This window comes from Folsomia candida, unplaced genomic scaffold (genome assembly GCF_002217175.1).
Source record: "Folsomia candida strain VU population unplaced genomic scaffold, ASM221717v1 Fcan01_Sc001, whole genome shotgun sequence".
In the NCBI taxonomy this organism is placed as follows: Eukaryota; Metazoa; Arthropoda; class Collembola; order Entomobryomorpha; family Isotomidae; genus Folsomia; species Folsomia candida.
Window position 1 is genome coordinate 8,527,884 of NW_019091193.1, and position 19,682 is coordinate 8,547,565.

At 38.2% G+C, this 19,682-nt stretch overlaps 1 protein-coding gene and 1 non-coding gene across 5 annotated transcripts; one reads left to right on the plus strand and one right to left on the minus strand.

The window, feature by feature from the left end:
• Nucleotides 1–85: 85 nt before the first annotated feature.
• On the minus strand, nt 86–15,123 carry LOC118435501. Of its 4 annotated transcripts, XM_035851663.1 has the most exons (4): nt 14,469–15,075; nt 964–2,679; nt 500–778; nt 86–248 (listed from the first exon to the last, which is right to left on the minus strand). In XM_035851663.1, the coding sequence occupies exons 2-4, from the start codon at nt 1,174–1,176 to the stop codon at nt 207–209; spliced, it is 534 nt and encodes a 177-aa protein (XP_035707556.1). In that variant the 5' UTR covers nt 1,177–2,679; nt 14,469–15,075; the 3' UTR covers nt 86–206. The 4 variants fall into 4 exon arrangements, 1 of the variants encoding a protein (XP_035707556.1); XR_004834818.1 differs by having other exon boundaries at nt 500–13,758; nt 14,469–15,123; XR_004834821.1 differs by lacking the exon at nt 964–2,679 and having other exon boundaries at nt 14,528–15,055.
• LOC110861625 lies at nt 10,551–12,791 on the plus strand. Its single transcript, XR_004834803.1, has 4 exons — nt 10,551–10,681; nt 12,157–12,281; nt 12,358–12,512; nt 12,658–12,791. It is a non-coding gene; the product is annotated as an uncharacterized LOC110861625 (transcript).
• Nucleotides 15,124–19,682: the final 4,559 nt, after the last annotated feature.

The window sequence follows — 19,682 nt, forward strand, 5'->3', positions numbered from 1 at the left end:
CGTAACGGTTGTTTTTTTTACATAATATTGACTGCATTGTTCACATGATAATTAATTTATTAATTTAAAAAAACACACACCAACATATCTTGACCACCAAACCAAACATTTATTTAAAACTCGGATATTTAGGTTTACATTAATATATTTATCCCGTACATGTTTTAAACCTCTACCCATCAAACCGTCGAAAATCTCGTGGTCCATTATTCTGTAGTTTCTTCCTTGATATTGTATTTGTCACAAGTCTGTAAGAAATAAAAAAAATTAGCACAACAATAAAACATTACCATTAGCAAAACACGTTACTAATTAATCGGGTCTAGAGCGTATGTATAAAAAACTGTATAATTGCTTGTATACCACAATTTGATAGCAAACCTTCCGATACTGTTTATTAAACCAGTGTGAGAAATGGGACTTGTCAAAAAATCGTTTCGTTAAAAATCGTTCCCTCAAAAAGTTCATCCATCACATTCAAAAATTTAATTTTTTTTACCAGAGTCGGCCATGTGCACGTGAAGAATGCTCTGGCTGTCTCACAATCCTCCGCGACATCGTATTTCATCGCCAAGACGACCTTCTTTCCCTCTCCGACGACAAACTCTTCGGCGCAGTGGTATCGTTTCAGCGAGACTTTGAAGTAAGAATCGCGACCTGTTCGGGTTGACGTGTTGAAGGACTCCATCGCTACGAGGTCGGCCATTCCCATGTCCAAATCGTGCGTGGTTCCCGGCGTGATGTACTCGTACTCGCGGGACACACAGGTCAAGAAACACTGGGGTAAAGTGAGAAAAATTAGTTAAGATTGGAAATCCTGTGTAAAGTGAGATTTCTTTCGGTGCTAAGTTTGAATTGAGAAAATTCAAACCTTACTACCAGTAGGTATCAGTGAAAAACTAGTTTTTTCAGCTAATCCCACATTTTTGCCTGGTATGAAAAATGCGCCAAATTTAAACTCACCAGGTAGCTACCCATCACTTCCTTCTTAGCACAACGATGTGCCGCATCTTGCACCCTTTGCGACAACTCGATCCACCCCGCGTTACATTTCGCCCCTTCAAAAATCTCCTTATGATACCGATCAAAGTAAGCCTGCGCCGATAGGCCGGCCATTGACGAGGCCACTGTCATGCCCAAAATAACGAGGGGGAGTATGACCATGTGGGTAGACATGATTGTTTACAAGGGATTTTATTGGGGGGTAAGTCGATACAAAATTATTGATCAAGGTTGACAACTGAGGATACAATGAGAACAATTTCTCTGCCCCCAAACATTTTAAAGCTTTTCGAAACAATGCACAGGTAGGTGCCAAGGCCTTATGTGACGTGGGAATTCCAATCGTGCAATTATTTTCTTACAAATTTGTTTAAATTCTACAATTGCTTGTCTCTCACACCTACAAGTAAGGGTGTCATCAAATTAAATCAATTTAAACTTAGCCATAAAACCCATAGATTTTGTCACATGCTTTATGTTTGTCTCCTAAATGAGGAACGCAACCTTCACGACTTTCAACGAGAATGTCGTACCGATCATTGAATTTTTTAAAAATCACTATTATACAAATTTGCATTTATTGCAAATATTTAAAACAATCAATTTTTTTAGGTTAATGAGCATTGTTACAGAATTAAACAAGTACCCACAAATATTTCCATGAGAAGTGTTTCAAGTTTGAAGAACAATACCTGGTGTCCCTACCAGCCTTACGTAATTGTTAGTGCGTCACAAAAATTCAAGGGGAAGATGAAATTGGTCAATTTTATTCCTTCAGAACTATAAATAATGTCTCATGATTTGGTAATGATAAATATATGCATGGAAAATAATTTTTTTTTAGAAAGATCACCTCTCCCCGGACCTCCTCTCGTCTCATCTCACTACTTGGTGAGATGGGATGAAACTTAAATGAGATAGTCAAAGTTGTCTCTCATCTCATTATCCTGTAATGAGATGAGACGAGATGAGATAATTGCTGCTTAGTTCGTCTCGTCTCATCTCATCTCATTTTGGCGGTCTCACATGACATTTCATTTTCCTACTGTCTCGTCTCATCTCACCGGCAACCCTACAATTTATCAACGGGAAATGACAAATTCCTTCCATGATATTTTATCACCCAGCGGTACCATAATATCAACGCTCTGGGAGTAAAAATATCACAGACTGGAGACAGTTTCCATTGATAAATTGTTACTAACACGGTACACATTCACAGTATGTACCTCCAGAGGAGATAATCCTTCTTCTCAAAAATTATTCAGAGTGTAGTGTACATATTTATCTTTAAAATGATTTCTTATGCCTCGGCATCCTTACATATCTTTAGTTCTTAATAGATCTACAAATAAATAAATATCCCACCTACTTACTTAAAATTATTGTGGTGAGCAAAAATATGAAAATTATTAATCCATGTACCTATTTAGATTGTTTTGTCTCATTTCTTGTAAATATGAAAGCATGCAAGACTAACCGTACATACATGTTATTATATATACTCACAAAAAAATTGTAATAAGTTTTCACAGCTTATTTTATTTATTCAGGTGTAAACCACAGATGTATTTTCGAATAAAATTAATCCAGAAAAGTTTATTTCCGTCCAATTACAAAAAAATTCCCTTCAACATTTGCTCCCCATCATTCATCAATCGTGTATTTGTTACATGTCTGAAAAATATGAAACAAAATTACAATCAGTAATATTTTCGTATGTACATACACCGTATATACATATTCTGTACATATTTTTTTATTGGTTGTGTCAAAAATTTATAAAAAAAATATCATTTGTCAACCAACACGTACAAATGGTGACAAATTGTTAGGTATGTAGTTTTTTCGAAATTTACGGAGAATAGGACATAAAACTTAAACTAAGAAAATCTCGTCCAGAACGTTATATTTTTTCTATGTAGCGTCTGATACACACTTTAAAGTTCTCATTTATTGTCAAATGAGATATTACTCATTACTATAATTTTTTTATTTTATGAATTTTACCCTAATAAATGTTTGTATGAATTTGTTCAAATCGTAATATGGCGATCGGTCAAGCATATTCTGACGGTTTACTCACCATCATATTTTTAATCTCGGAGAATATTTTCATGCGTGGTTGGTGCCAAATAAATTTTGACATCATAATTCATGCAAAATTTTCGCTGGATGGCTTGCAGTGGTCATGTCAGTTAAGTATAATAATTTTTTTGAAAGATTTGAGAATTTTGACGCCTAGTTTAATAAGTTTCACCCATAACTTTTGCGGAATTTTCACGCGAGACTTAAAAGTTTTATTCAAACTTCATGATTTTTCATGGAAAATATTAAAATAATTTTCGTTTACGAGCATATTATTTGCATACCATACAAAATTTAACACTTTTTTGTGCGCAATTTCAGAATTTCCTTACAAAGGTTTAGATTTTCTTCGTAGGACGGATAGAAATAAATTACAGAATGTGAATAGAACTAAATCATTTTTTTCTGAAGTTTTAGAATGTTCATGGACGATCATACAAAACGTTTTTCATACGTAAATAAATAAGAAATGTTCACTCCACACCTTAACTTAGAAAACCTAACTTAAAACTCAAGGAAAATCTACAAGTGGTAAATCTTGTCGAGAGTTTTGCCAGCTGGAAGAGACTCCACTATGTGTACACATGTACCGCCAAATAAAAAATGTAAATATATTAAATATTTTAGGGCTAGTTAAGGTTTGTGGAAAATACATACTAAAATTGTGCACGAAAGTGCCGAATTTTGTGCCCCAAAAATATTATGAGCTCTACCCCGCCACTACGATCCGCAAGTCACATATAATAAACCTGTACACTGCGTCCTGCTCGGAGGTGGGACTAATCCCCATCAGTGACTCAAGCATTGGTAATCAAGCCAAAGAGTGTTTCCCCGCCCACCTCTCCGCCAACAGTACCATCCCCACAAATCTCGGTAGAACGACAACAACAACAATTGGATTAGAAAGTGAAGGCCAAGTTATGAAATGCATAGGGGGTCATTCGCCTTGTCACGCGGGGCGTCATGTCCAAATACTGAACCATACGGTTTCCCCTAACTACTTCCATCGGGAATCGCGGCGTAGCAAATTCTCAAGGATCTTTTGTTCCTCAACCTTGGGCAAAGGGCGAGGAGGATCTAATCAAGGTCTCCAAACCAAAGGCCTACTCGAGATTATGCTGCGAAGGGAGCGACGCTTCAACAACTAAACGACTGGGAGCAGCCGCGTAGAAACCCGATGGAGAGTAGAAGAAATATCTCCGTGACTGCTTCCTCTTAATCCACGTCGCAATGGAAATCACAAGAGTGTGGGTGCAGGAAGATCCTCACCTCATCGAGGATTGATCTCCGCAGTGAAGGTTGTGGCCAAGACCTTCCTCATTCAGCGTATCCGTTTAACTCGGGAACGTCGCCGGCATTTTATCTAGGAACACTCACCCCAGGGAAGGAACTGAAGGGGGTGGTCAATGTGTAAACTCATTTTGCTAGTCAAGCTAGTTTATGGACATTTTTTTACACCATTGTGTTGAGAGTTTTTTTCTGCGATGCATCTTTTGTGAAGCAATGTGATATTAGAAATTTCTGATTGATGACATAATGTATACGATATTTTTTTATCATGCAATACTGTGTATACCCTGACTGTGTATACTATGACTGTGTATGTATAAGGGTATACTGTGTATATCCTTTTCCACTGAACTGATTAAAAAATAGTATTTTCGTGTTAAAAGTATTGAATTGTGCTAGCTAACTAATAGCTAATAACTAACAGATCGGGTCCTGTAGATTCAAATAGTTTTCGTTATATGTACTCATAGACCGTGCATTAAAATTCTTCCAATTTGCATAAAATTCAATAAATTTGTCAATAAAAATTGTTAAAGTAAAGGCTTTTGAAGTATTTAAAATTTGTCAATGCAATTTCGTGAATTTGATTTCAAACAAATGCCGTTTTTGATGAAAATCCCAAAATTCGTGCTTGATATTTCTAAAATTTTGCACGAAAAAATAATTGTCACCACCACCCAACAAGCAATCTCCCAAGCAACTTTAATCTCTCCGGATGAGTATATATATATTGTATTTTCCTTGCGATAAGTCTCGGCATAAAATTATTTAAGCATAATTTAAAGTTGCCTGTGGCAAAATAAATAAAATATGTATTGCAAATTATTATTCCCCATTTATAACTTGATGAATTCCTTTTTTCAATAACATAAAAAACAAATGGATGACTTTAAAAAAATTAGACACAAGAAATAAGAACAGAAAAAATATGCTTATTAATTAGTGCAGACCACCATGGTAACCTAGCAACCATTTATTGGATATTCACCTCAAAGCAAATAATGTCAAATTTTCTGATCATTTATACTGATCTAGCTTATTTTAAGGGGACGCGTGCCATAGAAAAAAACAATTTTGATATTACCTCATCAAGGAGCTCAAACCTGGGCGAACACTTTGTCTAAATCCAGGCAGCGTGGAGAAGATCCGGACCCACCAAGATTCCGGAACCGGATTCCCATCCGGATCACATCCACACCCACTGCATCTTGGCGGACCTCCCGTCCCCAAAAATTTTCTCACCAATGCTGCCAACATAGGATATCTGCCGGATATTGGGGCCTCAGGTGGTACAGTTGGTTTCTGGGGGGCGGGGGCCGTAGACATTTTGATTTAATATATCTTTTATAAAACTAAGTCTGCATCTTAAATAAAGCTGGCTGGGATTTAAATATGATAAAAAGTTGATCGAGTATGATTAACAGTTGATTTCGCTAAGCTTAAGATAAATATATTCTTTTAATTAAACCAAAATTAAACTGAAATGAATAAAGATTTTAAAATTATAAAAACCTCACACTACAATATGGTAGTGTGACGAATATAGACGAATTTCTTTTTCCAAATACTTTAATAATAATTTTTTTTAACACTACGATACTTAATTAGAAAAAAACACATCCCAAAATAATTTCAAGATGAACTTTAATAATAATTACATCTTGAATCAAAAAAATTATAAAAACTAAACCGGACAGAAATATTAAGAAAACCTATGGGTGAAAGTAAACTGGAAGGACAAGCCTGGTTTTATGATTAAGATGGTCGCCTGGAGAAAAGCGTCACATGCACTTTTATCGTGCAGGGTTCGGGATGCATGGAATGCCCATATTTTTTCAGTTTTTTTGTTTACCCAAAACTATTACGAACTTGCATACACTTACTTACGACTGTTTCCTTTTCATGTGCAGTTAGAAATTCAAGCAACAAAACGGGAACAAAAAAACCAACTCGCCTTACATATTTTGGCGAACCCTTTACAAATGCATTGTTCATTTTAGCCACGTAGACTAACCTGGAATGGAGTCTGGCAGGTAAAAACAGACGGGAAGGAGACAATGTGCAGAATTTCTATACCTGATCGTCAAATGTGTCACTTTCTTGGACGGTATGTAATTAGCCATCATTGTACACACACGCGTTCTAAAAAATATTAGTGTAGTCGCCTTTTAAGAATTACATATTTATTAAATTATTGTACAAATTGATACATAAAATTGCTAAGAGTTTGCACCTACGCGCAGGACTCACACACGTGTTTAAAAATTTTAAACTTTCAAAAAGTATTTACTGGATACTTCTTAAAACTATTTTCAAATATTTGATACATATTTACATATGTACATGTACTCATGACAAAGAGAGTTAATGTGGTACATATGAACAATAAATAAAATATGTATCTGAATGTACGTGGTTGGGGGATTCATTTTTTAAATAATAATCTGAATGTAATTTATTTATTAAAATATTCACTTCTAATCATCATTTTGTACATATTTATTTATGAAGGCTGCAACACCTTTGATTAACTCAATATTTAGGCACATTGAGACAATTCACACACGTGTATATTGGTATCTCTTGTTCTCATACTGGAGATAAGATGAGACATGTATGTATACAACTCATATATATATTTCATGTCCCGAATTTATATAATACCAGACGGTTCTCGCATGCAACACCTGCTCGCGTTACGAAAGTTAAACAAGTTGTAAGAAAACTCTCCAAAATTATTAGTTATTTCAAAAAAAATGCTCTCGTATTAGAAGAAAAACCTAAATACATGCTTATCCAAAAACTATTTAACAAAATTAGTAACTCTTTGCATTCGTGTATGCAAAATCCAGGTATGGAAGACTAGTGAAAATTCTAGACGAGAACTCACCAACCAATTTCCTCTCTCTTTCTGACAACAAGAGCATGTAATACGTCATATTATGCTTTCTACGTCTTTTTTCGCCATCGTGAAATATACCTAGATGTAGAATTCACAATATTTTAATTAATCTACAAGTACTTACTATGAGATATACTGTACATATGTGGCAGTACCATTCCTGGACAAAATCCCTAATTGCTCACTATTAGTAGACCATAATCCATATACATATTTGGGAAATTCCCAGTTAGACAAGAGCCTATAAATCTTATGGGGATGTGTTACGCAAGATCGAGTTTAAATATCGTGGCTAATGGTAATCATCACCCAGTTTTTGTGATTGTATATATTCCAGTGAAAAACAATTGAAGTATTACGTAGACATTGAGAGTTCTCGATAACCTTATCAACTCTTTTACCACTTGATTATCACGCCTGATAAAATACCATTCTTCACACTAAGGTTTTCAGTCCAATTTTGTAACTCATCCCATCAACGAATTACATATTCTCCAAGTGTTAGAAAACATGGAAAAAATCGTCATATTCCTCGTCAACCTACAACTAATAATATTCTCCGCATCCGCCTACCTCCCCGTAGAAGGGGATGTCTTTGTCATGCAAAATATTGGAGATGGTGGTGGCGTAAGAATTTTTAATCCGAATAGTTACACATAATTGAAAGGCTTGAGTATTTATATTTATTTATTTGCCATATTATGTGCAAAGATTGTTCGACCCAACGGTTACGGCAAGGTGTGCGAACGTCTCGCAGATATTGACTCAATTTGGAGACTGACACCCCCATATGCCGATCGGTACAAGTGGACAGCTACAATTAACAATTTTAGTAAGAGCAGGAACACATAAGTACGTCAAATTCATTAATTAAAAGTCACTCATAAATATTTCGGCAGTACTGTTTTTTAATTTCTTAAAAAGAAGTAAAAAAAAATAAACCTCTATATTTCGGTTTTTTTAACCTAAATTACCACCAGGCTTCTTAAAACAAATATGTATAGGTTCCCATTCTTCCCTCATTCTTACTCCCAGTGGCAGAAATATGTAGTTAGCAATGTGTGGAATTTTAATATTATTGATTACAACATGTAATTGACCCACAATCATGCATATTTTTCTTCATTTCCAGCCGGCCAAGAATTAATGACTCTCCACTCCATCGTTCCCGAAGAGGGACATCTCGTTAACAAAATCACGTACGATGACTATCCTCCCTTCTGTTTCTTGATGGAGAGAGAACTCTCCATCCTTCCAGATAGTGGGTATTACATAATCAACCACCCAAGGACAAATAAATGTTTGACATCATACGGGTCAGAGGTCGGCACGTTGTTTTGGCTCGACTGCGGTAACGTGGGACAACATTGGGCCTTCATTAAGACGGATTAAAAAAGTAATACAATTGTGGTAAAAATAAATATAATATATGTATCAGTCAAAAAAGTACGAGATATTAAATTGAAATTTTATCTGGTAATTCAACATACATATAATTTAGCATGCATATTTTTCCATACAAATTGTGCATTAGTATGACCGGATAAATTTTACGGATTGTTGATGTATGTAGTTGATAATTTCAGGTGTATAGAATTTGAACCGAAACATAAATATGGATAGGATAGCAACATAAGTATCTGTATTTGTACATATTCAGTTCAGATACTTTCCGACCACGTACCAGGGTTCGGAAAACCCCGATGTTTTCTAGAAAACCCAACCCTTCAGCATTTTCATGTATGACTTCAACTTTCAAGTCAAAAGAATGTTTTTTTCTTATGAGCGAAAAGTAAGCATGAATGTGGCAAAAAGTATGACTCATGGTTACGGCGAAGCCCAGTCTGTAAACAGACACCCCCTCCAGAAATTGACCGCGCTCTACAGCCTAAACGACTACACTTATCAAAATTTTACAAGAGAGCAATCGTGCAGATAATTCCATTTGCTGCTGTCCTTTTTTTTCAAACGTATGAAAACTTTACATATAGCATGTTTAAAATCGATCCTAAACTTTCAAATTGAATTTTGACCTACTTCCGGTCGACTACATGTATTGACACGAGCGCTGATTTTATGATGCACAAAGTAGTTGTGCATCTAATGTTTCAAGAATTTTGAAGATCGGAGTGAAATCGACGATAGGTATAATGTCAATTTTAAAAATGACTGTTTTGTTACGCTCGTTACCATGTCTCAAGCAGGGTATCGTATAACTCGACCGGTGATGCAAACCTTCTACAGTAAAAATGTATTTAATTGTGCCTATCCTCACTCACCAAGATATCCCTTTTTTGGGACCTTGTTTATATATATGCATAGGAAAATCGGCTAAATATGATAATAGCCCTTCAAGAGTCAAGTGGCACATATAAATACTCAGAATTTTATGCTGAATTCGAAAATCTAATTAATAGTAATCTAAAATCTTATAAAACCCAAGGAAAAACCTATACTTTGATTTGACACCTAATTTCCCATACTTCAACAATTGCACGTGCCAGTACATGCAACACGAAAATCAGGATCATAACCCAAATATCAAGTGTTTACATGTGTAATAGTTTTCCCCATGTATCTTTGCAATGGATAACTTGCATACGAAAGTATAAAATAACACCCGAGAAAGCAGTGGAGAAAGTGAGGAGTCGGGTTGGTTCGTTTCTTCTCTCTCTAAATTCGAAACACAATCCATTCTGCTAAACATGTGTAGAGGAACTTTCTTCAACAAGTCATCTTTTACACAAACAACTCGCATACAGAGCACCATCAACCCCACAAATATCCACATTTATAAACATCATCGCAGTTGATATTTGTAAAACATCATTTTTCAATAATATTGCAAATTGTGTATATGTGTAATTGTGTATTATTAACATCCTTTTAAATTTATCTGCGACAAAAATACAAATCCTCCTTTCATATATGAGTTATTATTAAAATTTTCACAAATTATAATTAACTGCCTACACTTAAAGAACTAAAAAGCTAAGCCGATGGAAGCCATTTTCCTAGCAGCTGCCATGTCCAACAACACGGAACAAGAACCCAAACCATTAACAAGAATGATACGACTCACATTAATTTTATTTATGATCGTATCACTGATCCTCCTCCTTACCCTTGGGATGATGTTCAATGAAATGGTCAAATCTGCGTCCACATTAGTGCCAGAAATAAAATTGGGCGAGGAGTCAGATACGTGGGAAACAAAGTATTGGTACAATTATGACGCCAGTTCACCACCAGGTAGGAAAAATAAGGAGACGACCCACATCGAAATTTCGTTGTCCCGTGTAACTCTGATTTTCGGGAGGTGTGACGAACTTCACCTCAACTTTCTTCTCGTTCAGGAATGGACAGATGAAAGATTGACAGTCAAGGATGAAAGTAAAGGTATAGTGTTTTTTTTTACTTGTAAATGTTTCCTAAGTTCCTTATACATAAGTTCTTTGCAAGGAAATTTAATAACTTTTCTATTTATTTCTACTTAAATTAACAATTTTTGTTGAATTTTTTATATTCATATCTTCTCCACTTACAACTTTTTTCTGGAATCCTCTGTTTAGCAGGTTTACATTAAATTTTTAAGTTACCAAAGCTTCTGCTAGGCTGAGGATTAGCTTTTCGATATCTTAATACCTTCAACACGAGAGAGTTCATAATTGGGTATCTTTAAATTTTAACGAACTTGACCTTTCCTGAAAACTATTACAGCGTGGTCCGTTAATTCGATCACCTCCCTAGTATCAAATGTTTCAGCGTCGGATTTTTTGGAACAATCTTTCTAGATAATGTTTTCCCATCATTTACTTGTTACCTAGTATCTGGTGTGTCCTCCATTGACACTCATCATGTCCCCGATTCGTTTTTTGAAACTCCGAGCCAGATTTTCCAAAAGTGAAACGGGTGGAGATTTCCACATTTTTTGAACCCTTTTGAATATCACCTGTCTGCTGGTTAGTTTTGGGTTCTCATATATTGAACTTTTCAGTATAGGTCACAAGTTCTCCAGTGGTTTCAAATTTGGATTGTTTCCGGGTCACACCCCGTTTCCCCAAGTGGTTGTTTCTCGCTCCTCCAAAAGCGCATTGTCGCCTTTGCTATGTGAGCTGGAGCACTATGTTGCATAAATGTAATTTTTTTCTTGCTTGGGAATGACTTTCTATAATCTAGTGTATCCAAATAAATAAGAAAGCTTTCATTACGATAATACTGTCCAGTGAAACTAGCGCCACCAGGGACAATATGTAATTCGGTAACTCCGCGTGAACAGAAGTTACCTGCAACCATGATCTTCAATCAGTTTTTAGGTGTTAACGTTTATGGAATGCCCTTTTTTCTTCTGGATGCTTCTGAGGACCTTGTTTAGGGTAAATTTGCATCCTCAACCCGTCAGTATACAGAATATTTGACCACTTTTTGGCACCTCGTTTCCCACCTGACAAATACCCATTTTGATCCACAAATGTCTTGATTATTAGTCGATCTGAAATATTTTTGCCTCAGTAGCGGTTTTTTATATCTCTTGAAAGATATACTACCACATCCTGTCAATTTAAGATGTTAGCTGACTGTTGATCGGCTAATTGTGTTGGTTTTCCTAATAAACCGGAAGGCTAAGTTTTAGGTCTTGACACACTTTCTCACAAAACTGTCCGTTTTTAGGTATAATCGGGTCTTGATCATATTTTTATTGTAGGGGAGAGCTATGTTGGTCGAGTAGAAATCGGTTTGTCCACAAAAAAATTTCAGTTTTTCCATATCCACACGGTATTTCGGTGAACTCCAAGTTATTGTGGATTCCCTATGACCCCTTGCCGTTCAGCCAAAAATGTTTGGATTTTAATTCGGATTTCGATTTTTGATAGCTTACTATTTGGACTCATCATGGGAAAAAAATTGGATTCATTATCCGTCACACTCCAAAGTTATTTAAAAATAACCGCCCCAAAAACGTAAAATCTAGGAGGTGATCGAATTAATGGACCACGCTGTATGTTTAAACGTTTTAAAAATTATTAAGACAAAAAATTCAGAAAGACTTTTCATAAATTTTTAATATCTCCTAGAACCAGGAAGTCCCGTCATGAATTTTAATTTGATCAAAAGAACTGATCAAAATCGAGAGATGACCATTTGGAGACCAAACCTGGCAACGGATCCTATGGGGGCGAAGGTCCATAGCGGTAAGAAGGATGAAACGTGGATTTGGAAAGATGGCAAGGTATTTAGAGTTACATTTACATTAATTTACCCTAATACATATTTGTACAATGTAAACAAAAAAAAGTGTGCACTAGTAATGAATTTCTTACAAAATGGAATAAAATTTATCACAAACTTGGCAGCCTAAATACATTTTTGTATAGGTGTACAGAACCCAGCAAATTAATCTTTCTCTACAAGAGATCCATAGAAGAGACAGAAACACTTTAGACAAAACATATTCTTTCGATATTTACGTCAAAGATTTTTTCGAAAATGACGTCTCACTCAAGTGGACAGCAACATCGGACAGTCAGACCCCCATCATTTTCAAGATGGACGAAGACAACAGCTCGGAAAGCACAGAAACTTTGAACACAACCCGGCCATCCCCGGAAGGATTTATTATCCACGGTACAGATAACTCGTATCGGCTCTGCTATATTACGGGGCACTGTGACATGCAAGATAGTTTGGGCGATCGAAGCGGGGAGTTTGTTAGAACAAGGAGTTGTTTAAGATTCCGCTTGAATTTGGAGAAGATCTAAATTTTTATTTACTTCATAAACTGACGCCAATATTATTCATGGGCAAACATTCGTCCGAATTTTCATTATATAAATATTAAATGCAAAGAAATTTGTTTCGTAATCATAATCATTCATGCGCAGATTTGTTTTTGAATGTAATACAATTAAATATGTTCTCCGGGTATATTATCGATACTGTCGGTACTGTCACAGTACTACTCTCATGCGTCCGTTAACTACATTTCCTTAAGCTTATATCTCTGAATTTGTACTTAATTTTTCATATTTAGAACAATAAAAAGTTCCTAAAAATTTATTTTATAAAAACAAATTATGGTAATACTTGCAAAAAACCTACAGTTATCAAATTTATATAAAATATCCTTTCTAAATATTCTCGTTCATTCCCCTAAGAAAGTTAATGGCAATTCTGGTAACCGTGCTCATAAAATACTTATGTATTGAATACAATAAAAAATGGAAGGAAATATTCTAACCCTACTACAAAATACGCATTATTGACGGAGCTAATTTTTTTATATTTTTCTCTTAAAAACTTGTATGATAAGCGAGGATGATAAAGCATTATAAAAGTTTTCTGGACCTTCTTCACATATGGGGGGTAAGTTGTATCCATAAGTTCTACCATTTTATCCGTACCCTCAGATCATTCCCAGAACGATGAGCTGGAAAGCGATCTCACGTCCAGATTGGTTGAAGGGGAGCATTTCTCCACTGTAAATAATTTGGTAGTCACTATTACCGAATTCGTAGAGTCTCTACAAAGACGGTAATAACGCGCACTACATTTGGCGAAGATTTGGTAATAAACTACTACCATGTCTGTAATAATTTTTACCACTTTGTAGGAAAAATTTACCAATTTGTATGAAATTCTTTACCAAAATTCGTAACGTATGTACATATGACTGCAAAATTATTTACAGTGTCCGACAAAACGGCGCCCAAGATAGCAAAAATGAAGACGAGAAGTAGACTCATGTTTGAGAAATGTGCAAAAAGTTGGAATAATTTTATAGCAATTAGGGAGTTCTATTTTATGATCTTTTTTCATGGTCAGTGTGGTCGTTGAAGTAATTAATTAACATATTTTAATGCTTTACGTATGGAGGAAATTGCAATAGAATTATAAATCTTGCTCTCATCACAGATTTCGTTGCATATTTATTATAACAATTCAACTTAACAAAGCAGAAACTAGAGCGGATTATTCCTTACTTTGCCTAAATTTGGTTATTCATATTTTTATTTTATTTTAAATACATATGCTCTCAAAGTGGTTGGGGATAGGTTACCAAAATTTATTATAGATTAATTAATAAATTACGTTTGTTGTTGTAAATTAATAAAATCGCATTAAACTTATCCCTCAAATATTTAATTAATTAATTGGTGTAACCAAATTTAAACAGCGTGTTCCATACCTTTAAGAGAACATTTTTAATTAATGAGAACTGTTACGGAGCGGCTCACTGAAGCTCACTTATCTTTGTGTGGGGTCGTAAATCCCACGTGACTTCCGCTTCGTAAGGGTTTCCTTGATTTTGACTGGTTGGTGGTTAATTGGTTCCACGTGTGGTGCAAGTGGTGGTGGTGCTGTGTGGTGCACCAGGTCCGTGTGGTGGTGGTGCAAGTGGTGCCTGTGGTGCCGGTTCTCTTCCAACTATGACTCGAATCGAAACACCAATTCACGGCAAACTAACACGACTTGACCGATGACTTACTTGATGATGATGTAACATGTCCTTTCTCTCACGTTGCAACTCCTGTAGAAATAAGGTCAACAAAGGTCCCAGGATCAGTGCACTTTAACTAAATCACTGGTTTTTATTCAAACTCACTATTTACTACAGTTACAACAATGATTTGGATCACTAATTATTACTATAATCACTTAAAGTCTACGTGTACTAACAATTACTTTTGCTTGGCTGGAGCGCAACTTTACACACGTCTTGAGAACTCAACTTCTTACCACGCACTGCCTCTTTTCTCTGCCAGCACGCACTCTCTTTCTTTCTTCTCAAAACGTTTTCCCTCTTAAGCCCTCCTCCTCGCTACCTACAGCCAAGTTCAAACTCTCGGGGCTACTTGAGACACTATGCTATATCTTACTTACTATTTTTACATAACCTTATCAATCAATTACGCAGCTATCCTTCATACGTCATGTCCAATTTAAATTGAAACTACTAACTAAACCCTAAGTGAACAATTTAAATACAAATTTGGAAATATTCATCCATTAAGATCATAAGAAAAATACAATTAGGTAAGTACTAAATGCAAAAGGCCTTAACACACGACCCTCTCGTAAAGGACTTAATACACGGCCCTCTCGTAAAGGACTTAATACACGGCCCTCTCGTAAAGGACTTAATACACGGCCCTCTCGTAAAGGACTTAATACTTATTCTACTTATGATCCATTTAAATATATCCGTTACTACCTAGATTTCACACATATGTACAAAGTGTGGTATGCTAATTATCAATTAAAATATTCGCTTACAATATACGACACTTTTCAAGGATTCGAGTTTTCAAGGTTCGCCTTAAATTTATAATTTTACCTTGACACTTAATACCGATAACTTTTCCACATTTCTCATTCTCATTCTGTAACAAGAACATTACATTTTGATTATATAAAAGTACACGTGCATGTGTACAAAATAAGCTTTTTAAAACAAATTCTAAAGTAATAAATTTGTAATAGAACGACTCAACTGTGTCGGATAAAGTCAATATAGCACAAATGTATAAAAATAAGACTGTAAATGGAGCTTGGAAAAATTAGCAGAAATTTGCATTGCTTAACATATTGATAAAATGCATGTTTTGTAAACAGACATTTTTATGCATTTCGAAGATATTCACAAAATTGTGAATTGTGATGGATTGATATGGGGTATATAAATATTTTATAAGACAATTAATTTGTGAATACATATCTAAATTCTAACAGCCGTAACAAGCCACTTTGACAAGGTATGTATGTGCAGCTCTAAACTAGAGAATATTTATCTAAAGGTTACATTAATATGTATGTACTACTCTATCGGGTGCAAAAAAACTAGAGAGAGAAATATTAATGTGGTAAAGATTAATTTCTTATGCATAACTAGGATTTGTGCACTCATCAATATTTGCAGTAAAAACATGAAAATAATAATTAAGTTTTAGCTATACAGTAGTACATATTCTTTTACTTGAAGCAAGTTCTACATTAATAAATATGTCGTGGAGGGTATATTAAAAAAAGTTAGTATTTCGTTGGTACATAATATCTCTTGCACCTTTCTCATGCAAAGGTGTATGTATTTTTATTCATTGTAGTATAGAATTGTATTCGCAGAGCTCAATATATATGACAATCAATAATTGGTAAAAGCTGACTACGCAGGAGTCTAACATATAAATCCCTAACCTTAATTTAGTAAAACCTAACCTAAAATTCATGAAAAATCTAAAAGAAGTAAATCTCGTCGAGAGTTTTGCCTCCTGGTAGAGTGCCTAAAATCGCCGTGACGTTTCCTCTTTGCACGGCGATACTCATCCTTTGAATGAGGAATGATGTCGCCCTCTTCTCCTCCGTAAGGGCGGTGATCCTCGACCCTATTTCTCTGATAAGGGACAGGCCCTCTTTGCCCCATACTCCCGTCGATTCAATGGCTACGGGGACAAAGAGGAACCGGTCCTGAAGGAATTGGTAGTGTTTGTGTTTTCTGTCCTCCGCTCGTGCTGATGCCGCACCAGGGAAAACACAGGTTTGTGGGATGTAGGACGGTGCGAAGGTGTCGGAGCATGTGAAGTCCCACACTAGGGGCTTTCCTCTAGCCTATGGGACAAGTGTCAGTCCGTCAGGTCGTTTTCCGTCCGGCCGGGAACATCCTTCTGGCTCTTTGATAGAGGGGGCTCCCGCTGACCGGATCGCTCTCAGGATTACGTCATTGGCTGCGGCATGACGAGAGTGACGACCAGCACTGCTCCTGCAACTTAGGCCGTGGTAGCCTTTTGGCGAGACTTGTGCCCCACATGGGCATTTATGGGGTTGGCACACATCACATCCCAACCGAAGAGCACAGGCGACACGGAATGTCTCGTTGGGGAGAAGTGTCCCAAGTTGTGGGGATGGAACAGCGTTGAGCCACGCCCCCGCATTTGGTTGTCTCATGGCAAGATAGTGAGCCTTGTCTTCTGGCGTGGGTGCCCAGTTGTTGAGGTGTGTTATGACCGCCTCTTGTTGCGGTTTCTCCCACGTCGCTTGCACGCCTCGTACTTCTAGTGGGGGGAGTTCTACTGGTTCCAATGGATTCAGTCTCTGTTCACCTTCTTGGATGGCGGTGTCAGTGCCATGTAGGTACAGTGGTAAAAGTGACTCAACAAGGGGCAGGGCGCTGTAGGCGGACGCGAGAAAACACGGAATCGCCACATCTACAGCGTGCCTGACCCCCAGACCACCTTCGGCGACGGGGAGAGAGGATTGGATCCAAGATTGGGGGGAAAGGGAACAGTTGAGGATGCCCTCCATTGACTCTTTGAGTCTGGCATCGTAAAGGGTGAGGGCGTCAAATCTTCTCCATGTGGGGGCGCATCGGAGAAAATAAATGAGACGAGGAGTCGAGATGGAAGCCCGGAGAAGGAAGAAAGCAGAATGAGAGGAGAGTTCGAGGAGTCGTGTGCCTAGTGTGGCCAATTGGTCGGTCTTTGCCCCCACCACCGCCTCGATGGCCTCGTCGCTAAGGGGGGCACCCAAGAGAACAGCAGATTGGGGGGAGATCTCTTGAATTCCTGGTGCCGCCTGGCGGAAATTCTCTAAGATTTGAAGGCGGGTGTGGTCGTCCGCTCCCAGCACACCCACTTCACACTTGGCGGTGTTGAGGTGAAGGCCAACATCCGCTCCCATGCGGATAATGGTGTCCAATGCGATGAGCACTTTCTCCGGTGTGTCGGCTAGGGTGGCATCATCCAAGTACCATAAATTAAGCTCCGTCTCGACTGCAAGGATGATCGGTTGGACAACAAGTGCGAAGAGGGCGGGGCCGACTGGGTCGCCCTGTTGACACCCTCGGCGGGACGAGATAGGCGTGTCCCAATAAAATAGCTGAGAGGGAGAGGAGTAGGCCTGCGACAAAAAACTAAACATTGACGGGAACCTTTCACAAATAATGTTTAGGATAGTATCTCGCCGGATCTCGTTGAACGCGTTTGAGAAATCCACCTTGAGAAACGCCTTGGGTGCGGTGTGGGCGTATCCCCAATAAATACGGGCCGCGTGCGCAGCAGCTTCTGCACCCCCCTTAACCCCCACTCCCAACTGATGTGGTGCGAGGTATTTAACCAGGGTCGGTGACATCCTGGCCAATGCTATTTTTGCGACCAGTCTTCGCCACACATTTCCCACCGCCACTGGCCGAATCCCGCCAGTTTTCTTCACAAGAGCGGTGAGAGAGGCGCCGTAGAAAATCGGACAAAAAGAGTCCGGTACCCCCCCGCTGAGAACAACATTTGTAAAATTAAGAATAGCCTTAATGAGTTTCCTTCCCTCTTCCCCCTGTTCAGTTGTGATGAGATCTTTCAGGATTTGCGGGCGGAGAGAATCAAGGCCTCCCGCTGACCCTGGCGGGAAATTTGAAATGGAGAATGCAATCTCTTCTGGTTCCACCGCTGATAGTACCGGTGGGGTTTCCGGGGTTTGCGGGTAGTTGGTAGGTTCAGGATGTGGTGGGTGTTTAGCGGTCAAGGCGTCGAGAGTTTCTTGTGTTTTTGGGGCGATGCTGTCGTCTGAACATGCAAGACGGATGGCGCCTCTCACGTCACCATCCGCCAGCTTCACCTCGACTTTCCTTGCAATGTCTTCTTTTCCTCGGGGGAGCTTAGCGGGGGGCCGAAGATGTCGAGGTGGTGGTGCGGTCTGGTCTGCCACCCATCGGGCAACCTGTGACTTGACCCAGGTGGTCAAATTCTTGACTTTGTCAGTCTTCTGAGGGACTGGGAGACACACATAAGGGAACAGAAATAGCCTACCCCATGATTCTTCCGTTCTGTTGGTGGTCACGTCTTCCAATACCTTTGTAAGGGCTAGGGCAACTTCCCTTCTCGCCCCTTTCGGCACTCTACGTAACGTAGGTGTGGTGGCTTTCAGCTTGGAAAGTATTTTCCCCCAGTCTTGCGGCTGTATTTCCCCCGACGGCGGTGAATCTTCCCAGACTCCCCGTAACCCCTCAAAGAACGTGTGCGCGTCTGCTCCGGTGGCTCGACGACTGATAATGTCGGGGCGCAATTCTTTTATATATTTTCCAAGGGTGGTATCAGCGACTCCACCCTCGCCTGACTGATTCACGAACAACGCATAACGGGAAAAAACGTCCGCCTTCTTTAATCTTGCATTAGGATGAGGGAGTAGGGATTCTTGAATCCAGCGACGGGCCGAAGCTATTGTGTCCTTTTTTGTAATGTTGGGCGACGTAGGGGATACAGAGGTTCGTCGCCGCTGTGATGGTACGGAGAGAGACGATATGCCCAAGTGTATATTATCGGGGACGGGTGAGGGCACTATTTCACTTGAGTAGGGCTCGTTGGTGTCACAAGTAATTGTTGTTGCAATTCGTCCGACTGTGGGTCTGCGGGGCCTT